The 24211-nt window shown below is 43.5% G+C and overlaps 1 protein-coding gene across 1 annotated transcript in view; it reads right to left on the minus strand.

Moving 5' to 3' along the window:
• FASN (fatty acid synthase) overlaps positions 1 to 21489 on the minus strand; it is a 41695-nt gene extending 20206 nt beyond the window's left edge. The window contains exons 1-18 of the mRNA XM_066200871.1: positions 21363 to 21489; positions 15534 to 15680; positions 14583 to 14735; positions 12858 to 13031; positions 11834 to 12034; positions 11309 to 11431; positions 10569 to 10684; positions 10195 to 10329; positions 7352 to 7811; positions 6816 to 7003; positions 5800 to 5989; positions 4264 to 4358; positions 3737 to 3871; positions 3245 to 3448; positions 1567 to 1682; positions 948 to 1123; positions 406 to 597; positions 45 to 125 (exon numbers count right to left, since the gene is read on the minus strand). Coding sequence (XP_066056968.1) covers positions 45 to 125; positions 406 to 597; positions 948 to 1123; positions 1567 to 1682; positions 3245 to 3448; positions 3737 to 3871; positions 4264 to 4358; positions 5800 to 5989; positions 6816 to 7003; positions 7352 to 7811; positions 10195 to 10329; positions 10569 to 10684; positions 11309 to 11431; positions 11834 to 12034; positions 12858 to 13031; positions 14583 to 14735; positions 15534 to 15660 — 2866 coding nt within the window. The 5' untranslated portion in view covers positions 15661 to 15680; positions 21363 to 21489. The remainder of the gene's footprint in view (positions 1 to 44; positions 126 to 405; positions 598 to 947; positions 1124 to 1566; positions 1683 to 3244; positions 3449 to 3736; positions 3872 to 4263; positions 4359 to 5799; positions 5990 to 6815; positions 7004 to 7351; positions 7812 to 10194; positions 10330 to 10568; positions 10685 to 11308; positions 11432 to 11833; positions 12035 to 12857; positions 13032 to 14582; positions 14736 to 15533; positions 15681 to 21362) is intronic.
• Between the last annotated feature and the right edge of the window lie 2722 nt (positions 21490 to 24211).

A 24211-nucleotide genomic window follows, 5' to 3' on the forward strand; every position in this document is an offset into this window, starting at 1 on the left:
TTTTACTAAGACCATATATATACACTTACACTTCCTTCACTTACCACTCACAGCTAGATTCCCATTTCCTGAGACCTCAAAGAAGTGGGACACAGGCATGAGTCTTACTTCCAGCTGTACTGATCCTGCAAGAAACATTAAGGAAGACAGGAATGTGAGCTCATTTACTTCTACCATCCTCAAGCAGAATTACTTCTTTCACTATCTCTAGACTCACAGCTCACAACACACAGTAAAGATGACCATAATGTATACTACTTCACTGTATGAACCCATTCCTTTGCTGCATTCTTCTTTACAGTCCCTCTCCTGCATTCCTCCTCACTATTCCCATGCATTCCTTCCCTCCCACTCCCTCCATCTTCACTACAAAGTCGTGCAGTTATACCAGCACTCCTCACTCACCCTTCTTGGGAATGATAGTTGCCTGATGAATTGTGACATCTTCAAACATAACAGGCATTTCCTCCATGGCCATGCCAAGAGATCGTGCCAGTGTTCGCCAAGCCAGCACTAGGTACCCAGTCGCTGGGTACAAAACTCTGCCATCAATGCAGTGACCAATCAAGTAGTGGTCAGGAGACTCAGGGCTCACATCTGTCAAAGAACAAAGAGCAGAATAAAAATAATAAAAACACCTAATAGAGAGGTTTTTACCCCTCAGTATCTACAAGAGGTGCTAGTTTCCCCAACTATCTTGCCTGGCAATATGGAGCACTTAAAATTACTCTTAGTCTAAAGCAACAGAGGTTCAGGTTCCTGGTTAGTTCATGTTCTCTCATCCCATTTCAGAAACAGATACAGGTTTTTCTCAATCCAAATCAAACATTTAAGCTTGGATGGGTTCCAGGATGTTGTTTTGAGTATTCTTTTTCTTAGTTTTACAAAAGGAAACACACAGGTAAAGCAGGAGAGTGACAAACATAATAAACCCCAAACCAACATACCAATGTTGTAGACTGAACCAGATGCAGAGCCTTTGGAACCTGCTGGAAAGTCTTCAGCTTTTGGAACATCCCAGTCCTGACTGTGGTCCCATTTGATGTATGGAGAAATAAGGGGTGTTCCCACAGGGACAGGGTATTCCACAGATGGAAACAAGTTATTTCCAAGAACATTTATCCTAGAAAGACAAAAATTATCAAGACAGTGGAGGAAGGGATGGGAAGAAAATGTAAGGAAAAAATTGGGTATAATATTTAAGAGGTCAGGCAGTAATTGGTCTCAGACTCCATGTCTGAGATGTATCATGAACACTTACTGCAGCCAATTTTGTAATTAACATTCTATAAGATGCAAAGTTTACTTCCAGAAGCTAGTTCCAGGTTCCTAGGCCTTTAAAATGGGACTTGTCTTTAGAAGGCACCTTCCCTGTCCAAGCAGTCTCTAACCCACAGGAACACTTCACAAGTGAGCATGCTAAGTATGTAAAGCACAAGTGTACACCCCATTTTTCTCAAGGTTTCTTAAAGGAGTACTTGAATCCATGTGAAGACATGCATATGAGAGAAGAGACCTGAATTCCCTTCCGTTATCCCACTCACCCACCTCCCCTAGTCTTCTTACCCAGTTAAATGAATCTTTCCAATCTGTGTTAGGAAGAACTCCAAATTATTTTTGTGGTCTTTCTTCATCAAAGGTAGAATGGTGCAAGTTGGTTTCAAAGTTCTCTTCAAGATAGCCTGGTCAAGCAGAATCCATAAATCACTGGTGGAAGGCATTACTTACTACTCTGTCTCTTAGTTTTTGTCTATAGGTCTCAAACCACTTATGCATCTGTGCCAAGAGTTCTCTGCTGGCTGCTGGCACATACACCATTTTAACAGGAAGAGTACCCTTCCAGCAACCCAAGCTGCTGCACATCTGTTAGAGCAGAGCCTACAGAATATTAATGTAACTCTGCCAAAACACAAATACCCCTTTCCCAAGCAGACTGTGAACTGAAATCAAAACCTGCACTTTAAGAACTGCAAAGCCAGCTTCTCATGCCTCCCACTTGCACACACTCCCTTCCCAGGGGCAGCACCTTCTAGTGTGAAGTATCCTAGAGCATTTTTCAAGCAAAAGCTATTAGACCAAAAAACTCAGCCTAGAACACCTGACCCAATTTTTATCTTCTCTTTAATTTGATCCCATGGTCTTTACATGAGAAAAGAAAGGAATGAAAGAGAAAATCAGAACACTCTCAAACCCAGACAATGAAGTCTTAGTCACTTGCATCAGAGTCCAAAATGGTTCAATGATGTCAAAGAGACTATATGAGGCATATAGTCTCATCAAGTCTCATTTTTATCAAGAAAAAAATCTGCCCAATTTAAAAACTGTACTCTTGATCCTCCCTTCAAGTCACTTTTAAAGCATAAGACCAACATGATGTAGTAAAAATACACAGGATTGAGACTCAGAAGTACTGTATAACTATTTATCTTGATTCATGAGTAACTACTGTTCTTCCTAAGGCTTCTCCTCTTGCGTGCCACTGATCAAATATAAAAGACCAGTCCTTGAGACTTAAGGGACAGAGACAACACCACACCACTGATCCTGAGGACCGAGTATTTCCCAATGCACCTCGTGTTCTGCATTCTCTACTCTGGAGCTAATTCCACAAGAATCAAGTTTTATAGGGTGGGGAGAAAGGAGTTTAAGAAGAAAGAAAGCTCCTGCGGTCTCAGACTACTTGGTCTAGGAGAAGAGTGGAAAACACCACTGCCATGCACCACCTTTTACGACAAAACAACAACCCAAATTCAGTGTACAGATGGTAACAGATTTTTTTCATAGAGAAGGCCTGTTAAGTCTTTTCATGCCTCACTACTGTAATTTTTGCACACACTCTGTATTAGATCCAAACAATGAAATGCTTTCCTTACTCATTATGCAGTTCAGAAAGCTGGCTATCAGTTATCTGAAGTGCACAGGAACAAATAACAGCAGTGATGTGAATGTCTGGGTGAGGAAATGGTAATGTGTTAGGGATTTTTTAATTTTTAATATTAACATACACCACCCCCTAAAAAACCACAAAGAAACAAACAAAAAAACCAAACACTAAAACTGGGAAAAGCTCAAAAGTACTGAAGGAAGCAAATGTTCTTAGAATTAGGGAAAAAAAAACAAAACAAAACAAAACAAACCCTACAGTCTTCCCTAGTCCTCAAACCCTCAACTCAGACCCTCAAACTCCTTGCAACAGCATGATACTATCAGTATAGTGTCATACTAAAACGATCAAGTATCATACCTGTAAAAGAGCATGTGGAGCAATCTCTACTACAACAGCATTCTCTGGAACATGCTTCAGACCTTCGTGGAACAGCACTGGATTCACCAGGTTGTTCACATGGTACTCTGCAGAGGAATTCCTAGCCAGATCAGTTTGCCACTGAGATTCATGGATAGATGTACTGATCCATCGTGCTGAGCGACGTTTAGGGTGTGGAATGACCTACAGACAGTCAAGAAAGAAGGACAGGAGGAAGAGTTACAAGTCACAGAGAACAACACAGTAGACAAAAGCAAGCAGCTCCACCTTTTCACGGGTCATTTCTCCCAGGTTGATTGCTGAGGACATTGCTCTGCTCAAGACCATGTGATTTCAAACATTAGATTTCACAGAGGTCTACATGCTCCTCAAGAGATTTTCTCTTCCTTCTGAAGAAAGGAGTCCCCTTAAGCTCAACATAGCCTAGGTGCTGGAGCATAGGCCATGCAAGCCATGGTTTGGCAACATTACCTTTTTCAGCGCATTGAGCAGTGCTGGTGCAATAGATGCCATGTAATGGGAGTGAAACGCGACGCCAGCACTGCGCACCTCCTTTGCAAACACACCGTCTTTCTTCAGTTTGGCCACAAACTCACTCACAGAGGCCTAAGAAGAGGAATAGAAATGAACTAAATACTTGGGATCTGTACGAGCCACTGTAGTCCCTCCATACCCTTCAGCAGTTTAAGGCCATCTAAGGGGTGCCACAGCAGGGATGAGGTTATTGCCTTTCACAGTCTTATAATTTATCATCCTCTATGCCCACGGATATAAGAGATATTTTATTACCAGCTTACTGAGGCACTAGTATCACTTCCTCTCACAGGCTATTTGAGTGTGTAAGTTTATACAAAGTATAATGTCCACTCCGCCACCTCAATTCAGCTCCCCTTTGCAAGCAGCTGAACTCTTAAGTAAGCTTCCTGCTTTCTTCAAACCTCAACTTCACAGGTCTCACTCACAATCCCCAGTACGCACTGTATCAGTTCCATGCTCACCAGAGGCCCCGAAACAGTGACAGTGTCCTCAGAGTTGTGACAGGCTGGTACCACATTTGGAGGACAGCGTTGTTTACATTCCTCCCATGTCAGACCTGCAGAAGGAAGACCACAGGACAACATAAGTGTTTCTAGTTATGAGCCTGATAAGAGGAGGCAATCGGAACTGCACAGTCACTGTGCTCAATTCAGCTCTTTGCAAATTAGGAAGTACTTGCAAAAGACTGACTGGTATCTCCCCCTCCCCTCCAAAGTAATTCTGCAAAAGCTAAGAATATTTACTCTAAAGCTTTAACATGACGTTTATCACAGTTATGCTGAACACAAGAACAGAAGGCCATATCTTTGCACCATCCCATTAATAAATGAGGTGAAGGTAACCACCACACTTTCAAAGAAGCTACAGAATTGGTTGTCTAGTCTCATGTTGTCATTCGGTTTCTAGGAGTCAAGCCCACTTGTTCTCTCCCCTGTTCTAGCTTGGATTGCTGAGAGACACAAAATATCCATAGAAAACAGTAACTCTAGTGGCATGCTAGGTTGACATATGAAGCATCTGGTCATACATTACGCAGATACAAGTCACAGGAAGAAGCTGAACTCAACATCAGATTGTCAAAAACATACTATACGCAGCTTTCAAAGTTATATGATAAGAGTGTCATTTATTTAATCTCAAGGGGGGAAAAAAGCTAAATTAGGTAGGCAGTCCTTTGTGGCATTATTTAAATTAAGAAATCTGAGATTGTAACAAGCGATCTAGCCCAATATACTGCATTATACCTCCAAGAGCTTTTCTCCCAAACGTTTCAGGTTTTAATTGACTACTGTGTCCAATAAGAAACAGAAGAACAACAGTTCTACCAATAATAATTTTACTTTTTAAAAGTAAATTACTTTAGAGTAAATTACTATAAAGCCGCACCACAAAGCAAAACTGTTGGATCCAAAACTTTACCCGACAGTGGGCAAAACTATATGACTTGCACAAACACAAAGCAAAGCTTGTTCAGGAGAAAGCTTATTCCTAAGTGCTATTAGGCTGTAGTAAATTCCACTAGCCAGCAGCCTGCTACATCACAGTGGCTTACTGTTTTCACATTTCATTACTCTTGCAGACAATCAGAAGTCTCCACTTGAAGAAAATTACAAAAAAAGACCAAAGAACCAAAAAATATACACATCTGTGTTATGTATGATATATATCTATCAAGAGGCAAAAAACTCAGTGCTTTAGATCTTCACCTTGTTTCAAGGTGGTTATTTATCAGGCCTGTCATTGGTTACCTGACAATAAATCCCTTCATTTCCACTTAAATTACCAAAATCCTGATGTATTCCAGAACAGACATCACTGCCATTGCATCCACTTAAGTATGTAAGAACCTGTTCGATACCAGAGGAAAACAAAGAAGAGGCAATAGTGGCCAAGATTTTACAGACCTGATCATTTCAGAGACCAATTTTATCGCAGTGGCATACAACAGAGATCAGATGCACTTTCCTGTATCACTCTTTTGGTAAGGGTGTACCTACCAACAGCAGCCATTCCTCCTGGAGGCAATTTGGCCTCTTTAACGCATCGTCCCCGCCAATAAGCAGCGAGAATGGCTTCTTCGTGACTTAAGGAGTTGTCTGCATAGCCACAAGCTAGTTCTCCCACTGAGTGGCCCAAAATCCCATCGGGTTGCAGACCTGCAGCCTTCAGCATATCAATCTGAGCAATCTGCAAGCAGAAGTAAGATTACTGATTCCATGCCAGAGTAAACAGGTGTCAGGCCTCAAAGGTAGACAGCAGTAGCAAGTTCATAATAAACTTTTTGGTACAGACATTCTTGGCCTCACTGCTTTTTTTTACCCCACAACTATAGCTCCACCCTCCTTTCAAAGCAATCCCAAGGATCATCATGCAACCCCAGTACTGTCTGGGCCTTTTCACCATGTAATTTTCCATTAAGAAAGTATTTCCAACAACATGAGACTGCCAAGAATGTGTCTGTACAAAGTAAGAGGCAAGACCAGCTTTCCAGATCACTTTAAAAGCTTGGCCTCTAGTTTATCAAGAAACTGTAAATCCCACACTGACACTTAGAATCATGAAGAGGCTTCATTTAGCTTGACTTGAAATCTGCTCATTTGCAGAACAAATTTTAGAAGACATTAAATGGAATCTTGCCCCTTGACACAAACATTTGCCTAAAAATTAAAGACGTTCTTAAATCTCTTAAAGGAAGAAACTGTGCCACATATACACACAGATACACATGCAAATCAGTTCAGACCAATATTAGTCCAAATATCTTGTTAAGAAAACAGTGAGGCCAAGACTGTTCATAAAAAAAGTCTGTAAGTGGCAAAGCCCAAAACAGTCAAGGGCACAATACACTCCCTCTTCTCAGAGAAATTTTTCCAACAGCCACCACTTGTTGATTACATAAAACAAGCTTCCATTAATCAGTATAAAGTGTTACCAGCCAAACAGACACATTAGCAGAAGGTGCTTAATGTGGATTGAGTCCACTACCCCCCTCCACTAGCCCTTTGAGTCTTGCCTGAATAGCAGCTAGTCCAACAAATGCATGGACAGTGTCTTCAAAAGTGTTGTCATTTGCTTGTAGCAGCAGGTCTGAGACCTTCAGGCCTGTGTTCTTCAAAGCCTCATCTGAGCGCAATATAGACTGGCGAAACAGATCCAACTTCATAAGGCTCAGGCCCATGCCTTTCCACTGTGTTCCCATGCCTGCATGATAGGCAAGGAGAAAGTGAGCCTTTAGTAATACTCTGAAACGGGAGTAGACACAATGCAATTCCTCTGGCAGTTAAAGAATTCTAAGAGCAAAACACCGTACACTTCTTATATTCTCTAAATTAGGCACTGCTTTTTATTTTGCTGGACTTTGCTATAATCAAAGACAGTTAGGAGGTTTTGAAAAAATACAGAAAACACAAGACTCCTAGACATGTCACAGAATTGCAAAGTATTTCCTCATGCTACACTGTAAAATAACATTAGAACACAGGATACAATTGCTCAAGCCCTAGATCTAAAGAGGAATGGAAAAGCCTGGACTCAGTGCTGCACACCTACCTGAGCATATGTACCAGAGTGGTCTACCAGATGCTTGAACTTGCTGAACCTCTTTTATGTCACTTTCGGTGCCAACCAGTGTGTAGCCCCTGTAGGGCATGGAGGACACAGGAACTGCAGAGATATCGCTGAGCAGGCTCACAAATGGGCCGCATTCTCCATGTTTTCTGCCCTCTTCAATTAGTGTTTCCACAGCTTCCTGAGTTCTGCCAGAAATCTGAACCAGCCTTGGGATGTTACAAGTTTTCAGAGGCTGGCATTTGTTCTTATTTGGCCTCAGAATGACATGAGCATTAGCACCTCCAAAGCCAAAAGAATTGATACCGATAAGGCCACCTTTCACTGGTGTTGGTTTACAAACTACCTCCAGGGAGCCATCTTGTAAGGCAGGAATATCTGGATTTGGGGTATTGAAATGAAGATTTGGAGCCCACAGTCCATGTTCCAGAGAGAGAATGACCTGAAAGAAAAAACAAGAGCGTTCTCTGCTCCACACTGTCTCGTAACAAACACTCTTTTGTTGTTATTATTTTACTACAAATGACCATGTAGCATATTCTGAAGCAGTTCTCTGTGTTTGGATAAAGGGACATTTCAGAGAACAGCATTACTGATGTTACTGAGGTAGTATCTGCATCACCTAGGCAAATTTTACGACCATGCAGGAAGTCAGCAGGGAAGTTGAGTGTAGTAGCACAAAGTTTAGCTTCCAGTCTCTTTCTAACTGGCAAGCCATGCAGTCTTGCTGGAAAAGCAGCCTAGATACTAAGATTATCACATCATCTTTTTCCCCTTTCAGATCCCATCTCTTTATCACACTCTACTGCATCCCTCCCCAGCCGAACAGTCACAAATCCTCTTCCTTATCACAACAAAATGCTTCTATTTCTTGCTTTGTGGCAAAAGAATCAAGCTGAAGCACTAGTTAAGAAGGCTGTTTTGCTGCTTTACACCCGTTTGTTGTCTTCTTCATTCAAAAAAGCAGAAACATCAGACTGGGCAGAACTGGCAGAGCCAAAGGAAAGTACTGAAACAATATGAGGAACAAATTATCTGTGCCAAAAAAAGCAAGAGCTCCCTTCTCTCAGTAGCTTCCCTCCACATGCAGCTCATCACACCAAGCCCACATTCATCTGTGAAACAAGCCCAGCAAATTGCAGACTACAAGGTCAGCTGCAAACACAGTGTGCTCTGTATGTTTGACAGTTCCTTCATCACCCCAGAATGGTCAGAGAGACACGCTGTCTTGGGAACTGTTCTTCCAAGTTGATTATCAGACATGGCAGCTTACCTGGGAGAACAACCAGTATAAACATGTAACTTCAACTCACAGCCAACATATTTAAAGCTGTAGTCTAAATATTTTCATGCATATTGTCCTACACCTACAATACTATGCACTTCGAATGTGCTGTTGCTTTACACTGATACATATTGCACTTTTAAGTTTGCCATTTCTCTAGGTTTGAGAGCACAGTACAGTGAGCATACCACCAGTGCCAACAAAAAGCTTTGTCTTTGTTGCAAAGCAAGTGATTAGACAGGCTGAGTAATTCAAATATGCAGGTGAGTTTTCCCTTCCTTACCAGAATTTGACTGAAGAGGCCTTGGCAAGCCTTAGTTTCATTCCTACCTATCTATGTAATTAATGGATTCTCTTCAAGTGTGACATCTGATACTTTCAAGATCTAATTTCCTGACACCTCACACAGCAGCATTTTATGGAATTCTGGAAGAAAACATTTACACAAACTGCAGACATCCTGAGACAGTCACTGTCTAAGAAACACTGGGTTTGGTATAGAGGTGGAAGCAACGGTACCTCAAAGTTATCATCCTGTCCTGACAGATCACAGAACCACACTAAACAAACTGTTTGTTACATAAAACACAATATGGATTGAGAAGTTTATTTTATGACTGAACTATCAGTCTTTCTAAGAAGAACAGTGTCAGTCAGAGATAAAGGCACTAAAAAACCCTAAACTTTTCTCTACAGAGAGATGGACACTGCTATCGCCATGCAGGTGAAGCTATTCACAGTAAGTTGTATTTGGGTCACAAGTAACCACTTTGAAGAGTCTAAAATTCTAGCAGTGGCAGTGTACGTGACTTTGGTTTGCAGGGTTCTATGGTAATAGGCTTATAAGCAAGTGTGAACATTAGCTAGCTCTCTGCTAAGCAGTTTAGCAGCCAGAGCCAATAGATGACTGTCTGCCTACAGCAGTAGTTAGCAAGCTGGTTGCTAAGACAGAGTTATTCATGCTGGTAGCCTCATCCCAGAGAACTCACCTGGCTTCTTGCCATCCTAAGAGAGAAGAGGAAGAGATGATACATCCCTGACAGAAAGCCAGAAGGATCAGCTGCTCTTTTGGCACTGAAAGCCCACACTGCCTCTCATCTTTGTTCACTGTCAACTACTCTAAACATCTAAATCCCTCTATGTGTATGTGCCTCAAACCCAAATGACTTGCAGCAGAGTTCTGCTGGAAGGTCCAGTGTAAGGATTGACAAAGTAATCAATAAGGATTAACAAAAGGATCCCAAAGCCTTCATTCTGAGCAGAACTACGTTTCTATAGAATTCAGCAGGAAGTGGGAACTCAATGTGTGCACACAGCAGAGGGCAACCTGAGCATCTGGTGGTTTGCAGGACAGCCACCTGAGCTTTTAAAAGTATTCACATGTGAAGTAAGTAGTTCATGAGAAACATCTCAGTTCTCATCATTATCACTGAACATTTTACCCTGAATCAATGCAGATTTTCCCTAAACCAACCAAACAAAACCCCACACACCGGCATTCCCCACCATTCCAAATTTTCTTTCTCAAGCTTCCTGTTACCTTGGCTAATGCAGCAAGCCCTGAGGCAGGCTCTGGATGACCCATATTTGACTTGGTTGATCCAATCAACAGTGGTTCCCGCTCACACTTACAGAAGATATCTGTAATGCTATTTACTTCCTGTGGATCTCCAACCTAGTATGAAGAGAATCAGAATGGCTATTAAGCAGCACTTCCAAAACACACCCCAAAAGAGAAATCCAGAAGATTATGGTGTTTGGGCAAAGTCCAAAAGTACTGAAGCAGAACATATTCTACTAATTGGTAGAAGGCAAAAGGATTTCACTTTGGGAAAACAAAGAATAATTTAACAGAAAAGTGTGGCAAGTGATGCAAGGGAAGAAAACGTTCAGTCCCTAAGGGACCATGCTGACCTTGGTGCCTGTTCCATGAGCTTCAATATACTCCACTTCTTCAGGTTTGATACCACTTTCCCTGCACAAAGATGTGATCAACTGCTTCTGCACCTCTCCAGATGGGAATGTCACACCTAGGATCAGAATTGCCATCAATTCCACTCACCTATCAGGCACTTCCTGTTCTGATTTTAGTATCCTTTCATTTGCTTTGGGCTGCCAGGTCCCTCCACCCCCAATAAAAAACTAAACTAAAGACTATTTCACCATGTCCTTAGCACCAAACTCTCAGGCTCTTTCTAAGAGGAGCAAAGGGACCAGAAATTAATCTAAAGCAATGACATAGACTAGGGTGCAAAGATACTGGTTAGCAGAATACTAGATGTCTAGATTAAGTAAAACGTGAAGCTTTGTGTCACCACAACTGGAGAGCAGAAGCTGGACAACAGTTCGGTAAGAGCTTTACAGTTAAAACACTGTACCTACATTTCTGCCATCAGTGCAGAAGTTACTGCAGAGATGTCATGAGGAATGCTAAACTAGCAAGAGTACATCGTTGTTACTTCAGTACAAACAATCACTTCCAAAACAGGGTCCTGAACTTTGCATTAGCAAAATCAGAAAATGAAAAAAAACCCCTCAAACACAAAAAACCATTCACACATCTAAAGAACCTTACAACAGACCATTTTTAATGGCAAAGACTCTAGACTGAACAGTTCTGGAGGCATCTCACTTTTCAGCAGCTCAAGACCTACCTTGCTCCTTAAAGCCATCAGTGTTCACTCCAGCATTTACTATTGTGGCATAGATCCTCTTAGCCAGAGATCTCTTGGTCAAAAGAACGACAACAGCAGCTTCAGAGCGACAATATCCATTTCCTGAGAGCAGAGAGAGAACAAGTCATGACTCCTGCTCCGCTTTGTAAAATGTTGCCAAACACCACGCAGTAAGATTACCTCTTCAATAGACTGATTTGAGAATTTGATATATCTATTTATTTTAAAGAAAAACGTCATGACCTAGAAAGACACAGTGTCAACAGACAGCTAATTTCTCTCCCCAGAGACAGAGGGATGAACCATATGGTATCAGTTTCTTCCCCACAGTCAGTTTTCCAGGTTCAAGAGGATGCAACATAGATCAGGTACAGGGTATGTCCCACACAGTGCACCTTGGAACAACTACAAGGTTAGCTCTTTGCTGTATTTATAGAGCAGCTGGTCACAGACTGTACAGAAAGTTACTCTCATACAACAGAAGCTTTTTTACTAATGCCTTACCTGAAACATCAAAAGCCTTGCAGGCACCATCAGGACTAAGCATACCCAGTTTCATGAACTGTACAGATGTGTTGGGTTTCAGCAAGAGGTTGACCCCTCCTACTAGGGCTGCACTGCACCGCCCACCTCGAATTGCCTTATAAGCATTTTCCAGAGCGATGAGACTAGAGGAGCAGGCTGTGTCAACAGTTAGGCTTGGTCCTTAAGAAACATAAGGAAAAACAACCTTTATTTCCTAGATTCTTCTCCAAAGACTACAGAATGGGATTCCAAGAAACATTAAAAACAAGGTTAAGTAAGAGTTGCTTCAGAACACAGCAGACAAACCCGATGCAACGGGAGGCTAGAACCACCACCTCTGCCTATTTACAAGGTAAGGCATGAGAAAAATGGGGAAAAATTGTGAACAGAATTGCTTTAAGGGCATTTTAAAAAATTCTGTCTCTCCATCTAAAAGAGAACACTTTACAGGCAAGTCTCACCTAATTACCCATTCTCATCAATAAAAATCCCTTGCCCTTCCTGATGCTGCTGCCCTTGCCATTATCTCTGTTCTCTGCTGCAATCCACATCAATTTCCACCTCTCTGTTCCTTTCAATACCATACATGGATTGAATAACACCCATGCCTTCAATCACATTATTTTCATGGCTCTCCTACTTCTTCCTCTTTCCCCAAAATAAAGCCAACTGCTACAGTCAGTAGCAGTTTATCTCTGGTATAGCCAACTTCCACACATCTTGATACCAAATAGCAGTCTAAAGACCAGAAAGGACTTTATTATAAAGGCTTCTTGACATCACCATCTTTCAACTGAACACCAGCTATGCCTAGCAGCAGCAGCTGAGTTAAAGCCTTACAGGGAGTCCTATCATATAGCCAGTATGTATTTTTTACTTCTCACAGGCTTTCTTAGAATAGCTACATGCTATTTTCTCTTTCCAAAAGGGGTCTGTGCCGTGGTACAATCATGTTGGAAATTGCAATTGCTGATCAGCATCAATAGGTTTGGGGGGCACTTACCTTTCAAGTCAAAGAAGTAGGAAACCCTGTTGGCAAGCATAGCACGCTGACAGCCAGTCATACTGTACCCCAGAAGCTCTTCTGGATCTTGACTAAGGGCTTCAGCAGCTTCTGACCCACTGGCACCAACCCACACACCTGTGTCTGTGCCACGGAGGGTGCCTGGATTAATACCTACGGGGAGTGGAAGGTAGATTAGAGTAAATGAGGGGCAAACTGGACAAATACCAGATACACCAGCACCAGTTCACCAAAAACTACTTATTGTCCCTTTCTGGCAGGCCTGCAGCATTGTTCCCTTACCTTTACAAACCTTTTAACTGTTTCAACTGCAGACCTTACACGTCATACTACAGAGTCAATCAGAAGTTTGGTATTGGCTTTTGGCCAGAACATACTGTCCCGTGACAAAGGTTTCAGCCTAGATGGGCATTGCTAAAGTCTTGTGTGAAAAAGTGCATGGACTATGAAAAGTACAAACGCTGACAGAAGAAGCTAACAGCTGACTTCCAGTACAGAGAAAAGGAGCAGACTGAACGGGAGAAAAATTACGGCACATGAAGTGTCACGTGAGCGCATCAATATCTATCTCCAGCCCAGATCTGGAGTACAAAACAGAAATGAGAATTCTTAAGTACAAAAATAGCCAACAACCAGAAGAAGAAACAATTTTGCTCTAAAAAAAAAGACTCATAGCAAGGTCAACTGTCAGAAATTTCTGCTGTCACTTCTCTGAGCTTCAGGTGTCCTGGAGACAAAAAGAATATTCCATCTCCAGATGGAGGCTCAGAAGCAGAGAAGCAGAAGTTCATTTCAGTAAGTCACAGAACCACAGAATGTTAAATGTTGGAAGGGACCTTAAAAGATCATCTAGTCCCAACCCCCACTGCCATAGGCAGGGACATCTTACACTAGACCAGACTGCTCAAGACTTTACCCAACCTGGCCTTGAACACTGCTAGGGTTGGGGCACCTCAACCTCCCTGGACAACCTGTTCCAATACTTCACCACCCTGACAGTAAAGAAATTTTTCCTCATATCAAACCTAAATTTGCCCTCTTTCAATTTGTAACTAATCAGTACCAGTGAGGTGGTTCCAACTTTTTTCCTCATGTGCTTATGTTCTGACAACAAACTGATTAAAATGAAGAATAAACTTCTTGGCTCAGTGGATAAGTAACTCAAAATCTCAAAACACTGGCAGTGATAGAAGAGAGAGCCTCCTATTTCTGAAAGCACACTTCCTAGGAAAACCTTCTGTAGAAACAGATCAAATGCTACAGGCTTTCTAAGAAACTGGCCAATAGACAGGAATACATGGGGACATCTGTCATTCTTTTAGACCATGGATGAGAATTGTAATCAAGTCATCCTTCTTTTCCTCTTACAAAGGAATTATTATAGAATATTAGGGTAGAGCAGAACATTGAAAAGCTCTAGAACTGTTGACTGTTAAAGTGATTCTGTCATACTGGTTGTACCATATGATGCAGGTACAGATTTCCTAGCAGTCAGCACTGATTTCCTTGTCTGCATTCCAGAGACAACAGCTTTGTTCTAACCCTTATACTGGGATGTGATAACCCCCATACCATGTCTTGGATCTCCTCTTTAATATGATGGCTTTCCCTTGCTGGAGTTCTCATCACACAGGTGCATGTCTGCACCTGTTACAGAAAGACAATACAGCTTAATTCTCCCTCTTCAGTCATTCATCCACTTACCTCCATCCAAAATAGCTTCATAAGAAACTTCCAACAGCAAGCGAAGTTGAGGATCCATTGTATTAGCTTGTTTGGGGTGAACACCAAAAAAAGATGCATCAAATTTGCTTATGTCCTTGAGCTTCCCATTTCTCTTGGGCAGCCCATAAATTCCTGTAAAGAAAAATTTGACACTGAGTCCCAAAATACATCAATGGCAAAGCAGCTGCAAGCTGAGACACAGTAGAGAATGACTACAGTTGATTTTCAATTACACATGAAACCTCACTCCCATGTGCAGTACCCAGAGGGCTGCATGAGTATCTACCTCATCTGGAAATAAGAATGATGCATTAGCAGAAACAACTGTAATTTTTAGGATCTCCTGGATATAGCAGCAAAAGACATCTATCCTAGTTTAACCATTTTTGCTTTGGCAAGTTGTACCAAGCACATATAGTCTAAATGGTCGTTCCAGTCAGTCACCAGTTAGAAGAAAAACAAAAGCTACTTCTGACTTCTGCAAATCACTAGCTTAAATTAGGTAGACACGTGCCAAACACTTCAAAAGTACACCAGACAGAAAAGGAACATTGTAAAAAGTCACAAACCACAGCGCTGGAATCCCTGTGCTACTTTTGAATGCAAAAAAACATCAAGAGCTGTCTTACTGTCACAGCTACTAGGAGCAGGTACAGGATTAATGTTGCCGAGCTGCTCTGTCAGAATGCTCTTTCCTTTGAAAGTAAGCTACATATTATTTATAAGCTGCTACTGCACAGGACATAACATTATGAAATGGATTGCGTGAGACCTTCATAAAAGTACTCTGTAACTGAATTTCTTGATGATTTATCAGAAGTTAATTCACGTCTGGCAGGATTTCAATCTTATAAATTCTCTTTTCATAGGATAATTCCTCTAAAACACTCAGAACTCAGGGCTCCAAAAGGAGGGACAATAAGCACTCACCTGGTTTCCACCTCCGATCATCCTCTGTGACCATATCAACTCCATTAAGCAGGTTCTCCCAAAACTCTTGCAAGTTCTCAGATTCTGGCAGCCTTCCTGCTATGCCTGCAATCACCACGTCCTCCATCTCTTAACTTCTCCCTGTTGCTGAGATCCACAAAGCAGTAAGGTTAGTAAGATTTCACACAGAGCAAAGTATATGTGTCTTGTCTTCCTGACATGTTGTGACAAACAAGTGTATTTGCAGGAACACCCACACAGGAACAGCCCATGGAGTCTATACTATATTAAAAAAAAAAAAAATCCCAACTAATCAAATAGACCACAAGATCCATGAAGTTGATAAGGATGAAAAAAAACGATCCTGAAGAAGCATTAGAGTCTGAGAACCACCAGTTTCTATATGACAGCCAGAAAATGAGTAAGTCTACCTCTACTAAATGCAGAGCCTCTGTGAAGTCAGCAAAGAAAGATTAACATGCTGGAGCAGAGGTGGGTGGAGAAATTATGAAATACACACATAGTAAAATACATAATTACAAGGCAAACCTAACAGGTAGCAAAACAAGTTCTACAATCATTCCAAAGTTAAATGCTAACTTAAGAATCAATAATCAAAAGATTTGTTGGACACCAAAAAAAAGAAAAAGAAACCTTTAACAAACAAAACTGCAAGATTGCACAAAATCACCCCCCCCCCCCCCAATAAACAACCCAACCCTAACCCCCCCACCCGCCCAATTTAGCATAATTTGAAATGCCAAAACCGAAGAAGTAAGTATTACACCTGAAGTGTTTCCTAACTGGACCCTGCAATATCACATGTTTAAAGAACTGGGAACATAGAACTGACGACACATGATAGAGGGTGGTGCTTTAAGATCTGCTTTGGCAGAACAGATCTGGAAAACAGACAGGATGAAAAACTTCAGCTGTTGTCCCAAGAAATTTGCATTCAAGACCCCAATTTCAAGTACCACAAGAGAGCATGATGCTGCATAACACAGCATGACAGGGCACCTGTATCAGACCACAGCACCAAATGATAGCTCGTATACAAAACTCCTTTATCTTCTATTACAGCAAAAGTATGTTAACAACTAAGTAGAGACGAGGCAAGTTAACTTGATGCTTCAGTTAAATTCAAATTACAATTTTAGATCCTAAGTAAACAAGTTAAAGGAGTAGGGTAAATTCCCACATATATGGTGGGAGTTTTTTAATATGAAAATAAATAAAAGTACGGCTGCAGGAACCAAAGAGATAGTAAGCATTCACAGTACTTCCTTAAATAATCCTTCTGGTGAGTAGGAGTAAAATATTCTTTAATGTTTGGGATTTAAAACAAGTAAAAAACACAAAGAAAACTAGGCATTCAAACAACTACAAGTCTGCCTTAATAACTTTGAAGGAAAAGGTCTGTTACGAAAGAGCTGAAGTTTGACTTCCATAAGGTATTACGCTACATAGTGGCATGCAGGCCCATTGCTTAAGTGCTGCTGGTGCTTGATCGTCTTCTTTAAACACAGCACCAATGGATACTCTCTGATGAGCGCTTAGTGGCTGTTTTCTAGCCCAAGATGTTTGGGCATCGTTTAGCAGCCTCTTTCGGGACTTCCTCATGCTTTTGACGAAGAAACAGGCCCCTCTTCCATCCACACACTACACTGCTCAGGCAAGGTGACATGGTGACACTTCCCACAGCTGCATGAGGTTGCTGGGGTGTGCAGAAGGACAGCAGAGCCCTCTGCACCACTGAGGTTTAGCTCTGCCAGAACCCAGCACCACAGAGGCTGCCTGATTTCTTTCACCCTTCTTTCCTTCAGCAGTAATCTTGATTCAGATCTGTGGAGTAACTGTGGAATTATGCAACACCTAACACTGGAGCAGAAGAGATGATTACTTCACCCAGTCCATTCCTCCTGGGAGCAGAAACACAAGTGCTCCCAAAAGGACATCTTGGATTTCTAGGTCTTGTGCTAAACACCCAAACAACAGAAGGTCTATGCCACACTTGTTCATTTAAAAAAGGAAACACTAAGGCCCAAATTGAGCAAGGCCCTTACCGAGAAACTAGTCCCCAAAACTTAAGTTGGTAGTAATAGGACCAGTCCACTCAGTGAGGAGAAACCTCTCAGTTTTTCCACTCACACAACACTAGTAAGTCAGTGTTATTACTGGCCTCACCACTGTACCTGTAAAAACCAATCAAGGGCCACAACTCTACTACACTTTCAGCATTTCTGTGCTGAGGCAGGGAAAGAGATATCTTGGGCACAAAGTTTACTATTTAAGCTCAAGATATGAGACATGCAAATGATAATTTAAGCATGACTCAATTTTATACCTCAGATCTTTGGGTGATGATCTCTAGGGAGAGAAATGTAACTTCTATTTCACGGGATGGAAACATGACTTCTGGGATTGTTCCCTCCCATCCCACATCTCTTTCCCTGGAGCATCAGAAAAACTCTATCCAGGTACAACCAATCAACAAAACATTCCTTTCTAACAGTGAAGTAATGAAATTCATCAACAAAACAATTTTTGCCAACTTGCTATGAATGTAGTTGAGCAAGACTATGTCAAAGGTGCTGCAGTAATCAAAATCAGAAGAACAAGAGCCAAGAAGATAATTTTAAAGTGGGTAAGAAGAGCCACAAGTTAAAATATTTTAATACACAAAGAACCAGAAAGATTTAGACTTGCCACAAAGAGCTCCAAATCCATACATCTAACATAGGATACAAATTACAGATTAGGTAGCAGACAGCAGAGAGGATCTGCTGTTGGAAAATAAGAGTGGTCAGAAGAAAAGTCATTAATATTAAGTCATCCCTGATTAAACAGTGATTACAGCAGTTGTTATAGGTACCAATAATGTTTTCGTTCTTCTTTGGCAGATAGTAAGCAGGTAGATCATTTTAAAGTTGATTGACTTTGCCCTCAAATGTATGGTGCATTGCGTTATTATTTTATCAGAGACTCGTTTTCCATAGCGCATTTTTTGACTATACACAGCAACCCAGTAGATTGACAGATTTTCAAGTACAGTGCATACCACAGATCCAGAAAGAACACTTATTTCCACATATTTTAAAGAAGATTAGACTACAGCAAACATACAAACAGACTGCTCCTACTACCTCTGATGAGCAAAGTGTGCAAAAGCAACAGGTCAAATCAGGAGACAAAGATAGAGGGACAAAAAGGAGTCTTCTATTTCTTAAGGCTGTATTTTCTGAATCCAGCCAGACATCTGACATTCCTCTTCCTCAGTTTATCCCAGGCTTTTGTTTAAATTGAATTGTGCAATTTTCCTCAAACAGCTTGTGTTTTCAATTGAGTAGAGAGCAACCATACCACAGCCAACCTTCCCTCCCTCTGCGGAAGTATCAGTGCAGTAGAAACCTCAGTCAAGCCTAAACCACCATCTCGCTGGATTTGCACAATATTTTTCAGCAATTCTGTTGTGTTGCTGACTCGTTCAGTTTGTAACTTGTAATAATGAACAATCCTGTCTGGTATCAAAGCTTCTCTTAAATTGAAATACTGTTTTCTCACTAATTTGGCACCAAAAAATTAATCAAGAAAGTATAAACCATCATTTTCCACCATGCCTGGCAGCTGTACAACTTTTTTACCATACTTTTATCTAATGTTTCCCTACAGAAATAACTCCCTGACCATTAAGCATATGAGCTTATAGAGGGAAAGAAAAGCCAAAAAAATCCAAAGCCAAAACCAACAAAAAATCAAAGTGAAGGTAAAATCTGGTGCCTTCGCCCGCTCATACATGACTAGCCAACCACTGAATATAAACTTACTCTGCTGTAACTTGTTCACCTAGGGTTTGGTGAAGAAAGGAAGGGAAGAGGGAGGGAGAAACAGCTGTTCGCAAAGAAATGACAAATAAAACACAAACTCTGTTTTGCCTGATGCACATTTCTTAGACAGGATAAAAATATTTATTTCACTATTATTTGATAGCTGTCATAATGGTGGGGCAGAATTCTTAAAGTCAGTTCTGTTATTGTTTCTAGACAGTCCAAATCTTCACCTTTTTTGGAGCTCTCATTACTGTAAAACGAAACACTCATGACTCCTCCACAGCTTTTCAGTACAGATATTGACAAAAGGACTATTTTCTTTGTTTTTCAGTATGATTACATCACAACCCAGGTTTCCTAATCTCTGGCTACAATTTCTAAAATTTGTAATAAAAAGCTGTCCTTACACAGAAACTTCACTTATGAAAAGCTATAATGCTTACCTCCAAAAACCCCTTCACAGAACAGAGGCAATCACAGTCTGGCTTTCATTCTTTCGAAAGCATTTGGCTACCATCAATCTGTATGTTACAGATTCAATTTAACAAAGACCTTTCAAATGCCTCTGTTTCAGGTAAGTATTTGCCCTGTTGACCACAGCACAAATGAAAAACAGTAGAGTGTGTTTGTACTGAAAACCCCCTACTTAGTGGGAAACACTATCTGGTTCGAAGCTGTTATTGGAGAAGAAGTAAGTCAGATTTTGCTCATGGAGTCAACACAACTTGGTTGATTCCCAAGTGGTCAGAAATTACCACTATAAAAAATCTAAGTCCCAAGTATGACTATACCACGTTTGTAAAATATCTGTTCATAACTGCCCTCATTCTCTGAATTCACCCACTAAATGCAGCCTTTCACAATGTACTATTCACTTTGTTTGGAAGGAAGGATAGAAGCTGCAGGGAAAGCTGAATCCTTTGCTCATGTGGCTTGAGGTTTCTTCTCCCATCTTTTAAGACAAGACATGCTCCAAAGCCCGCAAAGGTGGTCCGATGTAGCATGCAAGTTAATTTACACAGCCTTAATACTGCCTGTTTAAATTTAAGCACACAAACAAAGCTTTTACCTAGGAAAATATGTATTCAGCATCTTACAGGGCCATACGCCAGGGAAGAAATGTGGAATAAGAACCAAACAGGTGCAATAACAGCCAAAGAGAAAAGATGACCACGTCCGAAACAGAATCGCATCAGCAAACCCATACTGGTGTACGACCACCGGCCGATTTCGTTTGGGCCATTGGTTTTTACTGAAGTGAGAAAAAATAGTTTAGCAATATACACGGCACGTTTTTACAGATGGATTCCCAGCACCTATCGGCGAGTCTCCCTTCCCAACATCGAGCGCCGATCTCCTCTCGTACGAGCTTCTTCAGCCTGCCACGACCGTGCCTTCGCGCTAACCCGGGACGGCGTGGGGAGCTCAGCGCCGTCGCCCCGCCGCCCGGGCACAGGGGCCCGTCCGGCCCCGGCGCCCACCCGAGGCAGCGCGGAGCTCGGCGCCCGAACCGCGGCAGGGCCAGGCCGCCCGGCGCCGCCGTGTGCGCGGCCCCTCACGCCGCCGGGCGCGCGCGAGGGCCGCGGGCAGCGGGGCCCGGCCGCGACCCCGATCCCGGCTCGGCCCGGCCGTGAGCGCTCCCGGCTGCGGCGGTCCCCGCCCGCCGCCAAGATGGCCGAGCGCCAGCACCACCTTGCCGGGCGGGCGGAGCGGGAGGCTGCGGCGCGGTAACCAGCCGCCGAGGTGGGGGACTCTCCTCGGAACGACCGCGCGGGGCCACGGGAGAGCGGCCCTCAGCAACAGGGCGCGGCAACCCCGGGCCGGGAAGCAGAACGTTCCGGTCGCGCGGGCCCAGCCCGCGGACCCTCATCATCGCCCACCCGGCGTAGAGGGCAAGATGGAGCCTCCCCAGCGCACCCGCGGGGCGCAGCGGCCCGCGGAGCCTGGAGCAGAAGCTGCCGTTCTCCTGACCACGCCGCACCCGCTGTCCCGCCGATACCTGCACAGCTGCGGGTGGCTTCGTGTCGGTAAGATTAATGTCGTCAGCTCAGTGCGGGATCGGGATGCTGCGGGTGGACGCTGCGGCGGCTGTTGCCGAGCTGCGCACGGCCGATATTCCGCGCTCCCCTCACTATCTCCCTCTAGCTCCCACCGCTATTTAAGCAGTCGCCACCTCCGGCGGCCACGCCACATGGGCTGACAGTTTACGCCTCGCCGCAGTCCAATGAGAGCCGGGGCAGGGCCGCCCCGGTCAGAGCCGGGGTGATGCCAACCCCTGCCCGCCGGAGCCGCTCCACGGGAGGAGGGGGCCCTGGCCAGGCCGGGGTGGACCCAGGCGGGCCCCCTCGCCCGCGGCACCGGGCCAAGCTCTGACGCCCCGCCCCGTACTGGAGGCCGTGGAAGGCCAGGCGCTGCGGGCGTGCCTGGCTTTGGGCTGGCCCGGCCCGGCCGGGGACGAGGCAGCGCCGACCCCCCGTGGGCGCGGACCTTTTCGCGTCCCTCTCCCACCTCCCCGCGGGTAGGTACACTGTTGGGCGTACGAGCATGCCGTGCCGGCACCGTGGCTCGGCGGGCGCCGCTCCAAGCGCGGCCGGAGCGCGCAGCGCCCGCGCGCACCCGCGGCGCACAAAGGGAAGGGACGCGCGGTCGGACGCGCAATCCCGGGACGGCACCCAGTGCGGAGGCGGGGGCACGTGGGCGGGGGCGCGACCCTGCCAATGGCGCGGCCCGTGCGGTGTTGCTAAGCGATAAGGCGATGTGGTGACGGCTGAGGGGCGGCTGGGGCCGCCGGCAGAGCGAGCAGCGCCCGTCGCTCTCCGGTGGCGGCGGTCGTTCACCCCGGCAGAGCGCGGTCCCGGGGTTACCACAGGGCAGCAGGCACGCCGGCCAGGGATGCGCTGCCCCGTGCCCAGGCCCGTCGCGCCGCCCTGAGTGGCGGCTGCAGAGCGAGTCCGGAGGCGGGGGGCGGGCGCCGGAGATCCCCTCCCCGCCGTGCCCCTGCTACGCCCCCCTTGCCACCGACGGAACGGGGAGGATCGCTCCGCGTGTGGGCACCTTTCATCCACTTTCCCTGAAACTTGCACTCCTTCAGCTAAACCCGAACAGTAACGAAGCTGAATTTTCTTCTGTATTGCCTACGACTGCGACTCCGAAACAAAAAAGCCTTTCGGTCGGCAAATGCGGGCTTGAACGCGGGGACGAAAGAAAGTCCCCCTCGACTCTCGTTCATGGCTTTGCGCTGGCTCTGGGCAGCGGCCCCTCTCCCGGGTAGCGCTTGCACTGCCGCTTCGCAATACAGCTCCATTTCGACCTTCTCGGGGCAGACCTCTTGCCTTTTTCTACATATTCCTCAACATAACAGGGCTTTAACCCTTTTATAAGGATAACACTAAATAATGTCCTGGTTTGCCTTTTCAGTACTCTGTGATCTGCCTGAATTCTCTTTTTTATAGGAGTTCCTTTCTTTGTACAATTCAATAGTATCCACAGTTTTACCTTGCTGCCACTCTTCTAATCTGGTTCTTAGAAATCAGTGCCCAGTTTGTTAAATACTTTGTTCATAAGAGAAATAAATGAGAATTTTCCTGCTGTATTTAGTACACCCTTAGCACAACCTCCCCACAGAGGATATAAGCAGTATGTTCATATTATTATTATATAACAAATTTTGTTCATTTTTGTTAATAATTTTGTTAATTTTCATACTTACATGCTATGTTCTTAGAGATATTCTGAAACAAATGTACAATAACTGAACTACTTTTGTTTTGTAACACAAGTAAAATAAAATGAAACTACCCAGCTATCGTATTTCCTTACCTACAGTTGACTTAAAGAAACCTGTTTCTCAGGGAAACTCAATAAATTAAAGCTGTGTTACTGGCAGAGGTCTGCATAAACAGGCATGCCAGGTGACATGGGGACATGGGGAGTAAGTGGGACACCACACCAAACAACCACAAAAAAAACCCAGAAAACCTTCAAAAAAGCAAACAAACAACAAGAAAAAAAACCATAGAAACCTGCATCAAACCTACACAAAGGCATTTCTGAAGTCTACATCCCATCAGCTTACACCCACAGTGTAAGGAATAAAGGGAAATGTTTTCCAGGTTCAGATGCAGTATTACAAATATCATGGAGCAAACTGCTCTTTTACACTGCTTTTAAGACATGCACAGGATCTCGTACCACCGAACTACTGTGCATCTCCGTAGGTAAGTATTAATCATGCAAATAACAAAAAAAAATTCAGGATGATCTACAGCTATTATAAAATTTGGAATTTACACATTGAGTTCTAGAAATAACCAGTGAGTGCTTTAACTGGTGTGATCTGGGCCAAAATTCCTGTACTTGTTAGAAACCACTATGCTTTGTGCTACAGAAAGAGCTCTTTCAGGGCCGGTTCAAGGGAGTGCATCATGTTGTCCTGGCTCATGAACAATGTTGAATCAAATGACAGGATTTTCAAGTAATGAAAATATTTAGAAAGAAGCTCACAAGGTCTCTCTGGCCTTATATTGGCTTCGTAACATCTCATGAAATTTCTTGCAGATTTGGCATCTGATTATAATATCACTGCACCTTTGCACTAAAGCAAAATATTTTCAGCAGGTAGTACAAAATAACTACTCAAATTCTCAAATGGATTACTACCACATTATCAGGTACTGAAGAGAGAACCTCTTTGTAAAGAGTATCAAGAAAGCATTTCTATTAAAAAAGCTCCAGGAAAAAAAGACACTCACGGGTAAGTAGCTCTCTTCCTTCGTTCATCCTTTTTAGATTTTATATGTTTAGTGGCAACCGAGAAATATTATTCACTTCAGTGATACCACCTGCAGA

This window comes from Chamaea fasciata, unplaced genomic scaffold (genome assembly GCF_029207755.1).
Source record: "Chamaea fasciata isolate MVZ Bird 193981 ecotype frontalis unplaced genomic scaffold, bChaFas1.0.hap1 SCAF_19, whole genome shotgun sequence".
Lineage (NCBI taxonomy): Eukaryota > Metazoa > Chordata > Aves > Passeriformes > Sylviidae > Chamaea > Chamaea fasciata.